Source organism: Dermacentor albipictus, chromosome 10 (assembly GCF_038994185.2).
Source record: "Dermacentor albipictus isolate Rhodes 1998 colony chromosome 10, USDA_Dalb.pri_finalv2, whole genome shotgun sequence".
NCBI classification, from domain to species: Eukaryota; Metazoa; Arthropoda; class Arachnida; order Ixodida; family Ixodidae; genus Dermacentor; species Dermacentor albipictus.
In genome coordinates, this window is record NC_091830.1 from 38,991,604 (window position 1) to 39,010,942 (window position 19,339).

Consider the following 19,339-nt stretch of genomic DNA (forward strand, 5'->3'; position numbering starts at 1 on the left):
ACAACGATAAGACGTTTGGTAAGCCAGAAAAAGCGCAAGAACGAAATGCGGGTGGCGACGCCTACTTTAGTTCCCGCCCTTGGGGGCTGTCACGTCTTGGATTTCGATGGCATCTTCTAGGGCCTACTAATTATATGTAGCGGTACAGATTGACTACATTGTGTTCTTAAGGAACCAAATGTTAAGCTTTGCAAGTTTCGGGAACCTTTATTCAGCCAACGCGGCCCAAATGCGAAAACATACTTTGGTATCTCTGACGTCACGCTGACGTACCTGCGCTGGGGTTTCGGCGCGAAATTCAAATACCGATACTTGGACCTTCAATTTCTCATTTAATAATCAAACATTTTTTTTAAATGACTGCCTCCAGGGTTCTCAAACAATGCTTCATTAGTCTAAACTCATTTATTGCTTCTCTTCAGTGTCCCTTTAAGAACCAATAGCTTTCGAAATGCAGTCCCGTGTTACTTATATGTACTCCATCTAGCATGTCCTTATCCTTATCCTTATCCTTAGGATTCCTTATCCAACAGTAAAACCGAATGCCCCTTGAGAAGTGTACATCCGCGTGGCGTTGACTGCTCAGCGGCTTCTTAATTCACGCCACACGACGTGCTTGCGCGAAGGTGTTAACATGTCACACGTATCATGCTCCAAGATCATGTACCATTCACCAACAAAGACAATACTCTCAGATCCTGTCATTAGTCAGACAGTCACGCCTGGCACTATATTCAACGGCGCAAGGATAATGAGCCTGTGTACGCATCGCAGCTTCGGCAGCGGTGCAGACGACTTGTGAGATGCAGTATAGACAGTGGTTGCTTATGCTTTCACACCTGCGATGTTGATTCCTTTTATTTACTCACCGGTATCTATTTACATGCCTCAAGAAAAAGCTTTCCAGTTGGGACACGTTCGTATTGAACAAAATGATTTTCTTTTATTTTAATGAAATCGTTTAGAGAAGAAAGGGCCACTGCTTTTCTGTGTTGTACTTCACATGTTAACTGATTGGCGGATTCTTGGAAAACGATGCAGAGGCTTCTGGTATGTTTCAATAATACTGAAAGCGATTTCTGTAGAAAATGTTACCTCGCTAAATAGATAGGCTTCTGGCAATTGCTGTTAAAAACTTGTGAATACAAGTGAGTCCATTGAATGTAAGCCACCATATACGCTAAACGCTAAAAATAAGTTTAAAAAATTCAATTGACAGAGACAACTAACATGCTGCAAAATAAAGAAAAACGTCCGGTGACGCAAATCAAGAAAAACAGCAAGATTTGATTTAGCTCTATTTTCTGTTAAGCGGGTGCTTCTACGACGCGAAGTGCAAACTCTTTCTTTTTCTTTATAGGGTACTGATCGAAGATGTATATAGTGCCACGAAACATATCCTGATACTCGCTTTTATTTATTCTGTTTTCAGGAGAAAGAATACCCAAGTAAGTCTATTTTTCACTTACCTTTACGTACTGCAGGTGAAACTGATGATTATCATAGTTTTAACCTGTCCAGTATTCCGCCAAACCCAGGCATATTGGGTGCAATGGCAGATGAAGGTTAGGGGAGGGGGGCGCAAACGTCTGTGGCCTGCGCGGTGGACCCACGTGGTGGCGCAGAGACCAACGAGTCAAACACAGCGCTATTATAGCAATTACTAGGTGCATTCTACTTTGATGGTGGTATACATTTTTTTCAGCAGCGATGTAATTATGAACACGGTTACCCAGCTGCTGAAACTTAAATATAGCAGTGAAGTTAAATATAGGTTAAATATATTAGCTCTGTGTTTTTTCGGGTTGAGCATTGCGCCACCAGCTGGCTGCGCCGTGTAGACCACTCTCTTCCGAGCCTTTGCCCATCCGGCAAAACGTTCAGTCCGCATGCGTTCAGCAAAATACCACACATGCCAAACTTTGTATTTTTGCCTGTATTGTACCGTGGATCTCTTCTAAAGGTAAACTTCCTCGCGATAAAGACAAGAAATACACTCTGGGGCGTTACGGTCTTTGACAATGACCTGAATATGAGGCACGCTGTCATTATGACCTCCCGGGTTTCCTTAACGCGCATTTAGTGCACGGTTCACGAATTTTCTCACATTGTGCTTTCATCAGAATGCAGCCACCGCGGGCAAAATCAAATTCACGCCATGCAGGGCAGCAGAGAAACGCCATTTCTACTGAACTTCCGCGACGGGTCTTCTTCAGTCTTTCTAAAGTTTTAGAGACCCTTGTGGGTGGACGGATGAATAAGTATGTCATGTATATTGATATATTTAAAGATGAACATGCACTGCCTATGCGCGAACATATTTTTCGGTACCTTCAGAAAATTTCGCCATGGGTGTCATGTTCCCGCATAAAAATACTGGACAAGAAAGTTCCGGCAGAATAGATCTTACGTTTCCTGTGTAGCCAAAGTTTCTAAAGTATCAATTAAATACTAGATTTCTAAAAAGAAAGAACTAAACAAGTGCCGGAAAGCGTCACGTGGTTGTGATCCGCTGTGTTTGCACGATGTCCTATAAGGAGTGCCAGTGGCACATTGAGCGGACATTGGCCAATTGTTATGGATTATATGTGGGAAAAGTTTGACGCTTCTGCACTAATTATGATCGTTGCAAATAATTACAAAACAGTAAATTTTCCCCGTAAATCTGGGTGATACGGGGCACCCATGGTGTCATTGGTGAAATATGCGAGTCAATTATTTATTGTTTATTGTTTTTCTTTCTGCTGACACACTCACGCAACGTTCGAAGCAACATTATTCCTTCAAGCCCTTCTTATACTCGCTATGTTTAGGATATGCAGGGGCTTTTACAAAATGGTTTTAAATGATGCAACGTTTAAATGATTTCCTCAACATTGCTCTCACCACAGAGGCTTACACTAAAGATAGCTTGGTGCAGTAGTTACACAACCAGTTAGGCTAATTACTTTTTTTACCAAAGGAGCAAAGACGACCGATCCCAATGAGAGACTTCAAGGGTGCCATCCGAGAAACTCATAACCGCTTCAAGAATTTCACGAAGTTGACTCTGAAGATTTTTACAGCGTAACGAATTCCGGTAAATTCTATCCAGTGAAACGAATCTGAACAGCTGTAGAGCGCAGCTGTTAGGCTGTCACTAGAAGACCATGTATTATTTGAATGCTGTTACCTCACCGTTGGTCAAGGATCAAGGAATCAAGATCGCAGCTTGATAAGGACACTGGCTTGATACTTTCCCGACGTTGGAGCGCAAGGATTGAGGCCACTCGTGGTCACTGCTAAGGTCGTGACACTTGCGCTACTCTGCTGTTCACTTTCGCATGAAATTAAATTTCTCTGGTTTTACCGGCAAATACGACAATAAGGTTACGAGGTACCACGTGGTGGAGGACTCCGGACTATTTTTTTCTATGTCGGGTTCTTTAACATGCACCCAATGCACGTTACACGGGTGTTTTTAAATTTCGCCCCCATTGGAATGTGGCCGTCGTGGCCGGGATTTTATCCCACGCCCTCAGGCTTAGCAGCGCAACACTAAATCCACAGCGCCTCCATGGCCCCTGGTTTCACTTTTTCTCTATCAGAATTGATCGGCATTCATTGGGCTGTAAAACTTAGCTGCGTCAGGCTTTTGCTCTTCAAGTCTTCCATCGAAACAAATTGCGAGGCTCTTTATTCTTGATTGCATAACTGCTTGAGCAGATACTACATAGTCATATCGAAATGCGTGCTTCTGTGACAAAAGTGACCAAGAGAAAATCGTCTCATTATCTGATCTTCGGTATTTCTAGGCGATTTCGAACGCATTTTTCGAGAACCAACCGGTAAGCATGAATGCAACGAACCACTTGCGTATCGATTCAATTGAACCTTCGCGCCCGTGATCGCAGTGCCCCCTGAAGTGGCCAACCTGAGCCTGGTAGGAGTCGCTGGCGACTCCTTCACCGCGACGTGGGACCGGCCAGAGGGCCGCTTCGACTACTACTGGATCGAGGTTATGGACGACGGCGGTGGCGCGGGTGGCGGCGGGGTCACTACACCGCACCGCGTCGGAACCTGCAGCAACGGCACCATCATACACCCGGACCGGACGCAGGTCACCTGCGGACACATCGATGCCTGCTCCAATGTGAGCCTGAATGTACGCACCCACGTCACGGGTCCACCGGAACGCACGTCAGCGGCCGTCATCCTGCAGGGCATCTTCATACCAGGAAAAGGCGAGTGTGATTGTTACAGCTCAAAATTACACTCCTGAAATAAAAAGTGGGGTCGTTGTAATTACTACTTAGTTGTCACACTATTTACTCCCTTGATATACCTAGAGTTCGTTACGGTAGAGCTAGCAACGACACTGAACAAGCTAGATTACTAATGGATCTGAGCTATAAAATTTGAAATACAGTTAGCAATACCGGATGCGAAGAATACGCCGTGCAACCGATATATTGGATGCCTCACACATTCCAGTGTAGGTACGACACATTTGTTATTGCGGTGTGTGTATCCTTGCTCGTCTGTTTGAACTGGCCCATCCTTATTATGTATTGTACACCCTAAGCGAGAAAGATTATTCAACATCGCCCAGCATACCGACCTCTCCTATAGACTTATTTATTTTCTTTAAAAAAAGGTGGTGTCGTTATCAGCTTGTTCTAGACCCGTTTAGAATTTCTGAAAGATGCACCCGCCGTGGTTGCGCAGTGGCTATGGTGTTGGGCTGCTTAGCTCGAGGTCGCGGGATCGAATCGCGGCCACGGCGGCCGCATTTCGATGGGGGCGAAATGCGAAAACACCTGTGTGCTTAGATATAGGTGCACGTTAAAGAACCCCAGGTTGTCGAAATTTCCGGAGTCCCCCACTACGGCGTGCCTCATAATCAGAAAGTAGTTTTGGCACATAAAACCCTATAATTTTAATTTCCGAAAGATAAAACGCATTGCTGTACGCGTCTAGCGCAAGGAGTTAGGCTCCCAATTAGTCATCTCTTACAGGCTCCTTCCTCAGCGTCGGAAGAAGTGCACAGTGCCAGACAGAGCGCTAATAATGCGGTAGGGTGATCACAACTGTGCGTAACACCTTCAAACATGCAGCAAATGTCAGCTTTTGGTCAATTTCCTTGTCCTTCTGGCAAATAAAACCACAGTCGTAGATCAGGTGAAGCACGCGCTTAAGCACATGTATCAGTCAGCTCTTCACATCTTGATCCGAGAAGCTTGACCGTACATTTTGGTTAAGCATACTGCGAGGCGATCAAGAAAAGCGCTACTGCTGTCCGAAAAAAAAAATTGGAGGACGCTTAAGCTTCGCATTCAAGAGTGGGACGCGACAGCGTTCCCGTCGACCCGCCAAGGGGTATAAGACAATGCGCTACGGCACAGCGATCACTTACGATGCGCCCCGCATCGGACTTAGCGCCCACCTATCACTCGGTGAGCGTCGAGCAACGCAGCGTTCGGCGCGGCAACGAAACGTGCGCCTGAGCGAACGGAACGAACCAAAGAACTCGGTGTCTCGGAGGGGAAACGATCTACGCCAGCCAAACGTCGTGATCGGCACGGGCAGAGAGATAGATAGTAATCTAAACAGGGAGCACGGCGAAGCGTCGTCAGGGGAGAGGGAGTCCCGCGACGCGCCTGGCAGTGGTCCCAATGCGGGCGCGGCGCGCCTCCTGTCGGGGCAGCGCCGTACATTGAGAGGAGGGAGTCTTCTGTGTTTGCCGCAAGATGGCTCTGCGTGTGCGGAAAGCGCAGAAGAAATGCAGCGGAAATTCACTTCGCAACTCGTGTAATTGCGACTTCTGTACGTTACATGTTCATAATTACCGATATACACCGCATTATAACTTTCCACGGCTCGTTTCGAAGGCAACACCGCATTCACTAGAGGCGCGTTTGCACCGCTTGGAAGCATCGAACTCGTGGCTGAGTGGTAGCGTCTCCGTCTCACACTCCGGAGACCCTGGTTTGATTCCCACCGGGCCAATCTTGGAAGTTGCTTTTTATTTATGAAGCGTCTGCCGTGATTTATCGCTCACGGTCAACGCCGCAAACCCCGACCCCGACACCGACGCCGACACCCGACGCCGACGACACCGGCTTTTCTGCGACACGAGCTCCTTAACGCTATCGCGTTAAAACTGCACACTGGCTGATTCCGTGGCGCAAGCCGTCCCTATCTTAAACCTCAGAAGGCGCACTCTCCGTGTGCTCGATGTCACAGTAGCGGGTTGTCGAGTAAGCAAGAGAGAGAGAAAAAACATTTGATTGGACCATCGAGGTCGTTGCTCTTGAGGTCGAGTGGGTGGTGTCCTCATCCCAGGAGTTCACTGGCCATGGCTCCTCTATGTACTTGTTGGACGAGAGCTTTTTGTCCCGCCAGGGTATCGCCGGTCAGCTGTACCTCCCACCGCTCAAATGACGTGCTAGGCGTCTTTAAGTGTTGAGGATTGCTCCCGCACCTTCACAATATGTGGAAGAGTGTAGGGCGTGTGTCGCCGCAGCAGTGGCAGATGCCGCGATATGTATGTGGGAACATTTTACTGTATCTGTGTTGGTTTGGAAATGTGTCGGTCTGAACAAGTCTGAGAGGTACTGCCTCTTCAGTGCAGAGCTTTCTGTGAAGGGGGAGGATAAATCCTGCGGTTGAGTCGCCGGATCTCGAGCCGGTCGCAGTAGTTGGATGGCGGGGGAACGAAAGCAAAGGGTAACGGCAACTCGATGCGCTAGCCTCAAACGTCAGCGTACTACGCCAATTATATATATATATATATATATATATATATATATATATATATATATATATATATATATATATATATATATATATACACACATACATACATACATATTGAAGTTCTCGTAAAGCGTTTTGTTAAATTATCACTAACTGATCTTGTCATGACATAAAACAAATCACATTTAAATCTGGATAATCACGTGCCAAAGCCACACTCCGTTTATGTGGTGCGCCGTAGTGAGGGACTCCGGATGTATTTTCATCACATGTGGTTCGTTCACGTGCACCCAATGCACGGTACAAACAGGCGTTTGTTTCTTGCATTTCGCCCCCAAAGAAATGCGGCCGCAGCGGCCGGGATTTGATCCGGCGACCTCGTGCTTACCGTGATAAAACTGATTACAGCGTGTTGCAGCATAGAGGTTACGCGTCTTCCTGTTAAGACGGAAAGACGGGGACACCACACCACTTGTCTCGATTACGTTGTCTCTGGGCTCAGCTCACTTTGCTGTTACATTTCCTCTAAGGTCGGTCCACTTTACCTATGCCCTATTTTCAGGAACGGCTCCCATTTTGGCGAGACGAAACCCACAGTGAAGAGGCCCGAAACCTGGCGAAAGAAGGCCTAGATTATGTGCACTTGAAGGCATATTCTTTGTTGCAGTAACAATATTTAAGCACCTATTGTTCTTGCACTGCTCGAATACGTAGACAACGGAACGGGCCAGAGACGCATCTGTAAGTAGCGGCAGCGCTGCTAAGGCTAGACATAAGCCGGTACGTTTTGTGAGCGGTGTCGTTATGTGATCTACTCCATAAGGCAGCAGATGCAGTGAGAAAGTCCGAGAGGGTAGACGAAGAGAGCTTCGCTTTAAAAGAACTGCAACCAAGGAGGTGTATGTGTCCATACCGCCGCAACTCCTGCGTGCCGGCTGGGGCTTGCGTGTCGTGACCTTTTTTCTTTCTGTTTTGATGTCACTGAGGCACTGTAGCTGCTGTGAAAGCGAATGCTTCAGTAAGTTTTTCGTAAGCAGAAAGGGCACGACTAAGCCACTATTAACGCAACACTGGCACTATCGTACTGGGGCCGCGAAGGTGAGTTGGACTAGTATACCGCAGCGATTCGTTGCGCTGTATTCTGTTCCATTCTTACCATCCATGGCTTACGCCAGACCGATCCGTGTGAAAACGCAAGAAGTGCGCCGTTAGGATACCTTTATAACGCGATTGGTACAGTCCGCAGGAGAAGGAACGGAACATGAATATAATATTTACATTATCAGATCCCGGCATCGCCGGGATTTTGAACAGCACTATCCTGCATGAGCTCTACCTGCTGTCACTTTCCACCTAATTGTACGATTGAGCATTTTGTCATTTCTGACTGACCCATGGGTTGGCTACATCCACTCTGATTGGCTCGAACTCCAAGCTACGCTGCGGTTGACTGTTTCCAGAATAGCCATTTCTGTGTTTAAGTGAAGCGGTGACCGAAATTCTCTGGCTTTTTTCGTGCTCGTAGATCGTCAGGAATGTTTCTGAATTTACGAAATCTATGTTGTGTTCTTAAAAAAGTCGTACGGTTTTTATTTAAGAATACAGAACCTACGGTAAAATGAATATGAATCTGGACGAAAATATGTCATGTCGCAGTTGGGATCTCAACTGCGGCACGTTATCCTGTCGACCACTTTCAGCTCCCTTTAACTTATTACTCCTCGGTTATATTAAAACTTTACAATTATTTTTTCCATTGAGGCTTTTGCCTTTCTTATCAGATGCGTCTTACGATTGTGACTAAGAAAAAAAGTAGTCGAGCCACTCGCATAATCTTATGTTCTCGCTCAGTGCACAGTGAAGGACTCAAATTTGACCACTTCGTTGTCATCAGGTAGCAATCGGACGTTTGCTGGCAAGTTGCTTTCTTCTGAGCTGTCGTTCTACGCGACGGCTGTGGTAAACTATCCGATGCTTCGTCCATTAGTGCCGTTAGCTAGCACTTCCAGGAGTAATCGGTTACACATGCACAAATACACCAGAAATTGGACAGGAGGATGTTCTTCATGGTTACTGATTTGTATAGAATCAGACGCTTGTGCAGACGATGCGGGTATGTTTTTTGTATTATTATGACTAACAAACAGAAAGCGATGGCACAGCCTAACACATGTGTGCGGAAGTGTCATTGGCGCATCCCTCCGCCGCTTCGTTCTGTTCATCGTTTACCAATTTCTATTTCTGATTTTATTTTTCTGGCAGCATCTGATTTGTAATGTTTCATGTCGGTCCATAAACGACACTCTTCCTCTCCTTTTTCCTGTTTACACGTGCAGAGTAGCAAGCTGGATCAGTTACTCTAAGGCCGATCTCTCTTTTGTTCATTAAAGTTATTTTCCATTGAACTATCCACCGTTGCAGCAGTATTGCATGGATGTATAGCCCTTTCATCTGAGCAAGATTTTTTTTAGCAGATAGCTAGCTCGGCGTGCTTTTGTGTGGTAACGTTGCTGGCAATGCTTTCACAGTCATGTGAATGAGCTCACTGAGCATGAGAGGGCAAGCGTGGATAAGCAGTGGCCCTCGCAGCTCTGCTTACAGCTTTCGAACTATTTGTAACATTTTTTGTGTCATTGCAAAGTCGATTTAGAGTTGATCTTGGTTTATTTACTGCTTGAGGGTATTTCGCCCTTTGGAGATGCCTAAAAATATTTCTTAGCAAATATTTAGCAGAGGCCGTGTGCCTGACACTACGCTAAATTGAATTCAGTTATGGAGTTTCAGATGACAAGACCCCAATTTCATTATGAGGCACGACGTTGCGAGCGATTCCCGTATAATTTTGACCACTTGCGGTTCCTTAACGTGCCCCAAGTGCGCGGAACACGGGCGTTTCTGCATTTCACCACGATCTAATGCGGCCACCGCTGCCAGGATTTGATCCCGCGACCTCGTGCTTAGCAGCGCAACGTCATAGCCGCTTAGCCACCATGGCTGATAAGACGAGGCGCTGTGGTGCTTCTATTGTAACGAATATAATACGTGAACCTCATGCAGTGAAAGTTCCTTGAGTGTTCCCGGCGACGGAAGGTCAAACTGAGATACTTCTCGCGGATTCAGTGATGTAACAATCTTGGTGTGGCACCAGAAATATTCGTAAGACATGCACAGCACTTCAGAATCTCGTATATCACATTTGCAGTTGCCGATCACAATATCGTTTGTTTTAGTTACACATGTGATGTGTTATTTCTTTAACATGAACATTTCTCGTTCGTGCTGTACTTTTTTATAGTGCCATACATGAGCTTGCAGTGAGATGCCTCATAAGTTGCGGCATTTATTATTTCCAATTTCGGTTGTCGGCATATCAGTGAATGACAAAAAAGGCTCTAAAATACGAGCAAAACCATTCGCCTTGTTAAAACAATTGCTGCAACAATGTCAAAAAGCTTGTTGCATTTCATAGGCGCCACAGTATGTCAATATCTAAGTTTCTGAATAAATGTGTGGTATGTTTAACCCCTAATGCAACGCCATTCTAGCATTTCTTCAAGTTCATCAGAAAAAAAGTTACTTTAATCATGTGATAGGCGCGTATTCACGCAAGAAAAAGTTATATGTGGGTCGTCATGCTATCTATAATTTGAAATCTATGGAGAAGTATCAATTAGCTGTTTAAGAGTGAACGCTACGGTACGAGCACCAAGCGCACACTTTTTTGCTGCTGCAGAAAATGGTACAGTAGACACGTGCTAACAAATGTTGGCAGCTAAAAGGATTGTGCGCAACCAACAAACCATGTTGCGTTTCTACTTCCCGTAGATCCGGATCCGCCGAAAAACATCAGCGTGGCTCCTGAATCGCCTTCGCAGAGCCGGATTTCATGGGATCCGCCGGTTGCCTACACCGGCGTGCTCGACGAATACGCAGTAAAAGTGTGCTACACGTTCGATTCGTGTGACGCTGGAGCCGAAGTATCCACCTGCCGGGAGTTTAACACACCTGATACTTCCCTGCACTTCGAGAGCACCGTGGACACGTCATACTGCGTCCTTGTAACGACTACCACCCGCTGCGGCAAAGACATCCTGAGAAGCTCGCCGGAGGCTGCCCAAATTCGTACACCTTCTTTCGGTGAGCCAATGAATGATCTCTTTGAGGCAGGGCGATCTTAGGGTGTGTGTTTTAACTGTGTTTCGAGACCGTTTTCGTGCACCAGTTCATGATTGGCAAGCGAAGCCGCAAAGTGGGCTCTATTTCGCGCATATGCGTGTTCGAATTTCGGATCACTTGATTTCTAAGGAACTATTCAACAGGTTCCACTGGAATTATGACGATAGCGTCGCTTGTAATACGGATTATTTAGTGCCTTTGCAGGCGCGAATGTTCGGCTGTCGCAGTGATCTCAAGTTTTATTATTGTATCCACTATCATGTGTGATGTTTCAAGGAAAAAAAAACTGTCATCGCATGAAACTTGGAAAGGAGGCGAAATGAAATGATTGAGCTGACATTATCTTGAAGTAGAGCTACTGAACGATTCTGCCTGGCCACCATGAGAGCGTGATAGCGGGTGGCATAATTTTTTTTGTCTTTACTTGAGCAAGTGTAAGCCATTTTCTTTATTTGTTCCATCGTTTATCATTACCAAGGAAGGAGGTACCGGAGTTACATAAACTGTCTGGGGCACCTCCAATTAGTCAGTTAACAATATAGTAATCAATACATTACGGCAAAATAGCAGTGACAGACATAAAATTACACGAAATTAATGAATCAGATAATCAAATACAAGAAAGATGCTTACAATAATTGAAGGTCAAATGAAGCACAAGCAAATGAAATAGATACTGCGTATCAGTAAATGAATATGTAATGGACACGTTAAGGAAACATAGGAATGACATATATCAAAGTACAGGAGGTTAGTGCCACAGATAATTCGAAACAAAAATATGCTTAGAATATCCGAAGTACAAGTGAAATTATGGTATGCAACAAAAAACTTAAAATTTCTAAGAAAATATAAAGACAACAATGGGAGATAGAGATTATAGGCTATACATTAGTGAAGTACAGAAGCATTGAAAGCTGTAAAATAATTTTGTATAGCAGATCTGTTTATAGTAATGAGTATGTAGCCAGTATTGTTGTAAGTAAATATTTTTTGGTGTCTTGAATCTTCATGTGCGGCAGGCTTTAATATGGGATTGTAATTTATTCCAGTATTTAATGGCCGTAACAAGGGCAGTACACATTGCATATTTAGTGTTTATACGAGGGAATAAAAAATTCTTGTTAGAGGGAAGTCTCGTATTCTTAGTGTTGGTAAAGGCATATATAATAAATATATCTAAAATAGTTTGATGGATTCGTGTGCGGTATATTAGTAAAACCGATTTTAGCTGGAGCATGTAACAGAATGCAGGTATATTTAAGGAAGTGAGAATTAGTACTGCATAAATTTGATGACCCTGAAGGCTTGATTTTGGAAATGTTGAAGGTGTGTCATGTGCGTGGAATGTGCGTTCCCTCAAACTGAGATGCAGTGTTCCAAATGCATTGTGTAAATACGTAATGATGTAGAAGTTCTAATGTTTTGTGCAAAATGCAAGCGCGTTCAAATTAGTACCCTTATTCCAAGAGCAATTTTCTAGATCATGTGAGCATGCAAATACATCTGGTATACTATCTGGTGAATGATCATGTGTAAGACAGAAAAAAAACATTGAATTCATTTGCGATAACAGTGGCTTCCATTACTAACCGTGTTGCTGTATTAAGTTTGTTCGGTGTGCGGTTTGGTGAAGACAGATGAAGAAATGATCCTATGGTATCCCATATTTAGCGGCTATTACTTTTGTTTTTAAGGATCGCTTTCTCAAAGTAGGAGCACTTGGCGTCTTTTAAGAGCCTGGTAATTGTATTAGAATAACTTATGTACCGAGACATCAAAGTTACAGCAATGTTACATAAAGGGTTGGTGTTTTGGTTTTTTACGAAGACCATCACCTTTATTAATACTTTGCAAGAGGGATCCTGTTATCTGTTGGTTTCTTGGAACTGATAACGAGTCAGTATTCTGTTAGCAAAAGGGCTAGACATTGGCTAGCTGATTGGTCTAGGCGTGGGAACAGCGTAAGAAGACTACGAGAACTGAGACGAGCGCCTCTGTAGTGTGGTGCCTACAGGACCGCATTCTAAACCCTCCGCAAAGATTGGGAGATTAGAGTACCCCCCTGGTTTACTTACAAGTGGTAGAATATGCTGTAGTTTTAAACTTTGATTCTTAAACCCAAGCGAACTCTACAATCAAAAAAGAGCGCTTGAACGAAGACGCATACAGCGTCCATTTGGAACGCGCCCCCACTCAGATTGACCCGGCGCGCAGCTAGAATTTCGGCCAGGACGAGGGAAAAGCCGAGCAAGCAACTTAAACCCCAAGCGCACGGCAATAGTCCATTTCCGAAGGCGCACTATAAAAGCGAAAAGTTCCACGCATAGCTGTATAACTCAGGGTAAATAGGCCCAGTTAATGACCAGCTTTGTCCAGGTTCATACAATTAATTCGGTACACTTAAGATGGTCGGGGAAGGCACACTATAAACTTGAGTAATTCGTCCATGGGGTGCTTTCTCACTTCTCGTTTTTCAAGTCAGAACATTTATGACTTGGTCGTGCTCCAGATCAGGCCTACCCTTACTTTCTATGCGCAAAGGTGCACCGAAAATTCAGTATTTTCGAATAGTAAATGTCCACTGCGAGATGATACTTTGCATAGGTAGCCTTGTGATACTTCTTAACATGTTTGGACTTGTTTCATCTTTCTGACTAAATTCTTTTGCGCTAAGATAGATAAATTATTAAACGTCCGCTGACGAACACTTGAAATAGCATGCAGTTTCCACCGGTAAGTTCAAGTAAACGTATATCTACTACTTGATTTGAAAATTATAACAGCGCTAACGCGTGCATAGACAAAGGAACAAGGACGAGGCACAAGTGCTGTATAAGCAATGTGTATCTTGTATGGGCATCGAGTTTCATCGATTGTGTTATCCAGGCCTATGCAAGTTACATTCAGCAATTGTGTTTTACACGGACCTCCGAAAACCGACCTAAATTCCATTATCAAGTGACTGAAAGCAAGCTGAGGGTATTATCACTTGCAATGTGAACCAAATCTTATCAACAATATCTACAGATTATCTCAGGCTTACGTTTTCTGCTGAAGCAGAGCCAACTGACTGATGCAGCCGATGATCTGATTGCAATATATTTAGGTACAGTTATGATCGTGGACGTTTGGCCGCCGTCAATATAGCCTGCCAATTGGTCAGACGGGTTTCGTCGTAGCTTTGTTGATTTAGATGACCACGTTGACGAAGCGTATTCACAGTTCAGCGTACAAAAAGTGCTGTCGATGGAGTAGACGTTAACTGCTAACATAGGTCACATAAAATATCCGAATATTTCTTCATTCAAAACAATTCCTTGCATTTAACTACCACAGTATTTAGGATGAACGTGATAGCCACTCTTTTAGAGGGGAATACCATGTAGGAGAAAATAAATGTTTGCAATAGAAATACTATAGCATGTATTTCTTTCACTCCAGGGATGAAATATTACACCTTGGTGCCGAATTTATGTTTTAGAGGTATGCAACAGCAGATTATGTTGAGTTGAATATTTTGTTAACAAGATAGACTCATTTGAAAAGATTCGTAACAGCACAGAAAAGACACTGAGAAGGAAAATTTGGGACATTTTGTTAAAAAAAACCGCGCTCGCATTGACACTATCATTTTTCGCCTGCGTCGTTCATATCAGTTGGATATTATGAAGGCGATGCGATAAACACTGTGGAATCCTTTCCTGACAATCAAGATGTTCACACAGTGAACCAAAAACGCGCAGCAATCGAGATTTATACCTTTGCTCCTTGGTGGTTAGAGGAAGCTCAATCTTTTAGACGAGATGCAGTTACGAGAGTAGGCGCTAATTTTGAGACTACGCGAACCTTTCCTGTGATTTTCGCTCTTCCTCACAGCACCAGGGGACTTCGTGATATCTGCCACTGCCACCGATTCCAGGACTGTGGAAATTGAGGTCTTTGTGCCTGAAGTTAAGAACGGTGCCTTGGAGAAATGTTACGGCACGATGCGGGGCCCAGGAAGTGAAATGAACTTTCTCTGCAACGAATACGGCGGCAAGTCGTCCACGATTACTCTGAGCTCGCTGCAACCGGGAACGGAATACAACTGCACTGTAACATTTGCAAACCTCTACGATGGTCGGGAGATGGCCACACGGAAATCGATCTTGGTCAGAACGCCCGAAGGTGAGTGTACGTAGTGTGTACGCAAAGAGAATATGCTGCTTTGCGCGCAATATCACCGGCTAACAGGCGCACCTTTATTCACGGTACAAAGAACTACCGTCCTTTATGCACCATCAGATTCCTAAGGGCCTAGTCAAATGGGGCGACTGTACTGAGTGGTCAACTTTGTAGTGTGGCACCTTTAGGCGTAGCACCTTTCACTATTGTTGTGTAGCAGCAAACAGTAACTGCTGTGTAAGCACTAGCAATCGTGGAAGGATGTTGAACACGCCTCAACGCCTTCGCGCAAATTTCTTTTACTATTTCTCCAGCTGCTTTCCTGCCACAGAGAAGGAAATGAAGCACTAGTACAAAATTAGTTGCTGACGATCGTATAGGTACCGAGTGTTCGGACTGAAGTCTTTTTTGTGTGCTAGGTTCTACAGGGAAGCAATTTTTTGTCATTTGATTTTGCTGGCCGATTCAGTGCCAAAATAACTGTTTAAGAAACTGTTACGAGAAACTGTATCGCCAGCGTGCGCATGTAGCAGTGAAAAAGTAGTAGCAAGTTTAAGTTTTTTTTTAGTTTGTCGCTATAAAGGACTGATGTGGTCATCACGAAGAAGGAACTCAAAAGAAAGTTGTCAATGTTAGCAAAGCAATATTAAAAGATTGTCGATATACTGTTCATTAGCTAACAGGAAGATAGGGGAAAGCCAAATCTGGGAAACAATTGCAGTGTGTTCACTTTTAAATTGCAACTGCTGGTCCTTCGCTTATCACTGATAAAGGATGAGTTTACGTATATAAAGAACAATACAAGTTAGTTTTATAAGAAGCTAGAGTCACGTTTACGAATTTACTTCTCCGCCTTAGTTGATTTTTTTTTATTTAACATGTTAATGCACCAGTTTCACGAGCACTTGAAGTTCGACTTCGTTACTGAAAGTTCTAGCTGATATGTCGGTTCTTCTAAAAATCTGTCGTATGGTGAAGTGCGTTCTGGCACTCTCATTTACGTGACTTGAGCATTACCAGCGATGTGCGGCCACAGCTACACATAACTGCACGCATTCCAGCACACTCTATTTTTAGAAGGCATTATTATGGTATTATCATCTGTCAGGTTATAGTATTCTTCTTCGACATTGTCGTTGTCCACGTGCCGTTCGGTACAGGATCCAATACCGGAGCATTGCGCCTTGCTTTCCTATATCGAAAAATTAAAGCAAGTGTCAACATTTTCATGTTTCAGTGCAACACGCAGACTCTATACACAGGAAATGGCTCGAGGGCAGTGTGAGCACATTGAACGCCTTTATATTCCGTGTGTCTCTGGATGCGCATCTTACCACCATCCTACAAACTGATGTAGCAGCTTATAGCTGACTTGAAGTCCCTTATACCGAATTGTCTACCCTTTCTTTTTGCGCAGAACCACTACAACGCGACTGGAATCAAGAAACCTGGGAGCCGCGGTCGCACGATCGACCATACGTGGCCGCTGGCGAGGCTAAGCTCCCGGTGCCTGCAGTGTTCTTTCTCTGTGTAGCAGCTGTTCTACCTCTGCGTGGGCTACAGTTACAGCACCACTGAATGCGCAACCACAGATAATAGGCTGACGCGTGCAAGACGAGAACACATTGTCATCGAAGCCGTGCATCGCCGTGCCCGCAGGAGGCCTTGAAGTATGGCGCTAGTAACAAAGCTTGGCGCGATGAAGGCATCTGGTGAAAGAATGTGGCACTACTGCGATGGCGATTGCATTGTATATAGGAAGAAGGACCACTTCTTATTGTGGGTATGTACGAGGGTGATATAATACGCTGCCAAAGACAAGTTTCGCACTCGGCTTTAGTGACGCAGTTCCACGGCTATCGAAGGATCAAGGAACCCGGAAAACCTTGCGCTTGATCATAAGGGGGGTCACTGGCGTGATCTCCTTGCGTTCTCGTTTGCTTTATTTGATACGTTGATTTGTCCGCCGACGTTGTAACCACTTTGACGGGTCTCTCTCATTTTTTTTCGTTGACAAGACAACATTTCATATCCATGTGAAGTCTTCTCCACAGAATGCAAAGACAAATAAGAGCAAATTGCGTCAGAACTTTTATATGTTGTTGTATGAAACCAATTTATATTTCACTTAGGGGATGTTCATGGTGAAAGAGTGTTAAATCTTTACAGCTCGCCGACTGAGCCCAGTGGTGTACCACATGATCCCTTTGGGTTTCCACTTGGAAAAATGAATTGGCCTTCTGCAGTGTATCTGGCGCTATTAATTGACGTGCAAAGAATGATGAGTGGTGGATCGATAGGTGAAGTTGACAGATAACAAATGGAGTGTCAATTGTGGAGTCGTAGTTTTTTTGTAGCTCTTTCTATTGTGACAACCAAATTTCTTGTTTTTATATGTGCCTCATGCCTCATGACATTGCCGAGGCATATAATTTTCTTTATAATGAATTCATTGTGCTTTATTTCACACATGTTATCAAAAGTTGTGTTTTTATCCTTTTCAATATTCCTTTCTAGTGCGTTAGGGACACCTGGTGTTATTGGAAATGCCAAAGGCGTCTAACTTGAAGCAGTCACACCGTTCCCAGTCATATGTTCCATGCGCTGTATAAACGTGGCAAAAAAGTGCGTTACAGACGGGAGACCAACTGAAGCCCACTTTCTTCAGTGTCCCATATATCTTCTTTTACATTTCACCAATGACTGATGAGAAAGTGCGTTGTGAAAGTTCAATAAAAATGTCTTCTTTTTTTAAGGGCTGCTCCATTTGTTGTTGAAATGCGCACATTTAAAAAATCTGGTGTGCCAACTACGTTAAGGAAGCTTGTATCCTCATGCTATCGTCGCGTAATGTGTGTATAGCCGAATGATGTGAAATGAGGCGTGTTATGTAGGGTCTATTTAGGCTTATCCCTCTAAATGAGTGTGTGGCTACTAAATCAGGTTACCTACCACGGTCTTCGGTCCAGCACAATAAAATACTTGTATAAAAGACGCCACATCTAATTATAGCCTGCGGAAGGTTTGTGTGTAGTGTCGTCCAATAATGGCAAAGACATGGGCAATCACGCCCAGTAAGAGCGACTGACTGGTTTGAAGCCTTCAGCTAATCCCCATCGCTTCTATTCGACGTTTTGGCCTCTTATAACTGAAAACCATTAGTGACCGTAGAGGTGAGCGCTTCAAGGAGGCGCTGCGATGTGGTTGCGAAATTCGCCAGCAATCGTAGCCTCCGTCGGAGGTAATGACTCAACCGCACGGCGATATCATGCGCGCTGAGTTATGCATATGAAATCGGGTAGTGTGTTTATGACGCGTTCTTGTGCACCAACAGACGCACATGCGACGAGTATCTTGCCCCTGCGTTTGACAGCAAGCGAGTATGATCTGGAACTCAGAACCGGCATGCGTCAACTCGGAAGTTGTTTCTGAATTGTGTGAAATAGCGCTGGAGAACACTTCACCTTCCAATAATGGTGCTCGGTGGTTTCTTCGACAGGGAGTTCGTTGAGTGATGCATATTTGCTCTAATGCGCTGGTGTAAATAAGGTGAACAAATCGTTAGATTTTTAGTCATGAAGCGCCGGACGAGGCGACTGATGCACAGTCAGCCCTTCGCTTGAGGGCTGACGTTGTCGACCACTCGAGTTATTGTAAAGTGTCGAATTGAGGAAGGTTCTAGGCTGCGAAATATATAGGCTACCCCTATTGATGCACTCAGGGTGGCCACAAGCTTCGCTCGTCTGATGATCAAACGTTGATTGCGTTTTGTTTCCGACATTGTGCTCACACCCAACCCAAACCAATGTGCCAAAAAAAAAGGAGTAAGTGACGTAACGGAGTCTTATGCCATTAAACTGCGCAACGAAAGCGCTATTCTGAACGTAGAAAAAAGGGCTCATAGGCTGTCGTTCGTCCACTAGAAGGAGTCAGTTTTTAATAGACCACTGATGGAATGTTTTAACTGCTCCTGTTAGCCCACAGGGATTACCCATGAAATGTAGTGATAGAAGTTTCTGCTCCACTGCGAAACTGCCTGGAGTGATCATTGAGATATCAAAATTGCTGCTTTTGTAAATAAATTCATTTGGTCATTGATTTGATCTCAGAGAGTGTTTGAACAAGACAGACACCACTCTTGCTAAACGTGTCTACAATGAGTGTTTGCATGGACTCAACTTATTATTCACACCTGAGCTGTTATATGCAGTGGCGTGGACAATTTCGAGAAGGATTTCAGTAAGAAGGAACCCTACAA

The 19,339-nt window shown here is 44.4% G+C and overlaps 1 protein-coding gene across 2 annotated transcripts in view; it reads left to right on the forward strand.

The window, feature by feature from the left end:
- LOC135911872 (uncharacterized) overlaps positions 1 to 17,836 on the forward strand; it is a 46,606-nt gene extending 28,770 nt beyond the window's left edge. For both annotated transcript variants that reach the window (XM_065444204.2, XM_065444203.2), the window contains exons 2-6: positions 1,433 to 1,448; positions 3,894 to 4,223; positions 10,564 to 10,875; positions 14,794 to 15,084; positions 16,499 to 17,836. In XM_065444204.2, coding sequence (XP_065300276.1) covers positions 1,433 to 1,448; positions 3,894 to 4,223; positions 10,564 to 10,875; positions 14,794 to 15,084; positions 16,499 to 16,659 — 1,110 coding nt within the window. In that variant the 3' untranslated portion in view covers positions 16,660 to 17,836. The remainder of the gene's footprint in view (positions 1 to 1,432; positions 1,449 to 3,893; positions 4,224 to 10,563; positions 10,876 to 14,793; positions 15,085 to 16,498) is intronic.
- The last annotated feature ends 1,503 nt before the right edge of the window (positions 17,837 to 19,339 follow it).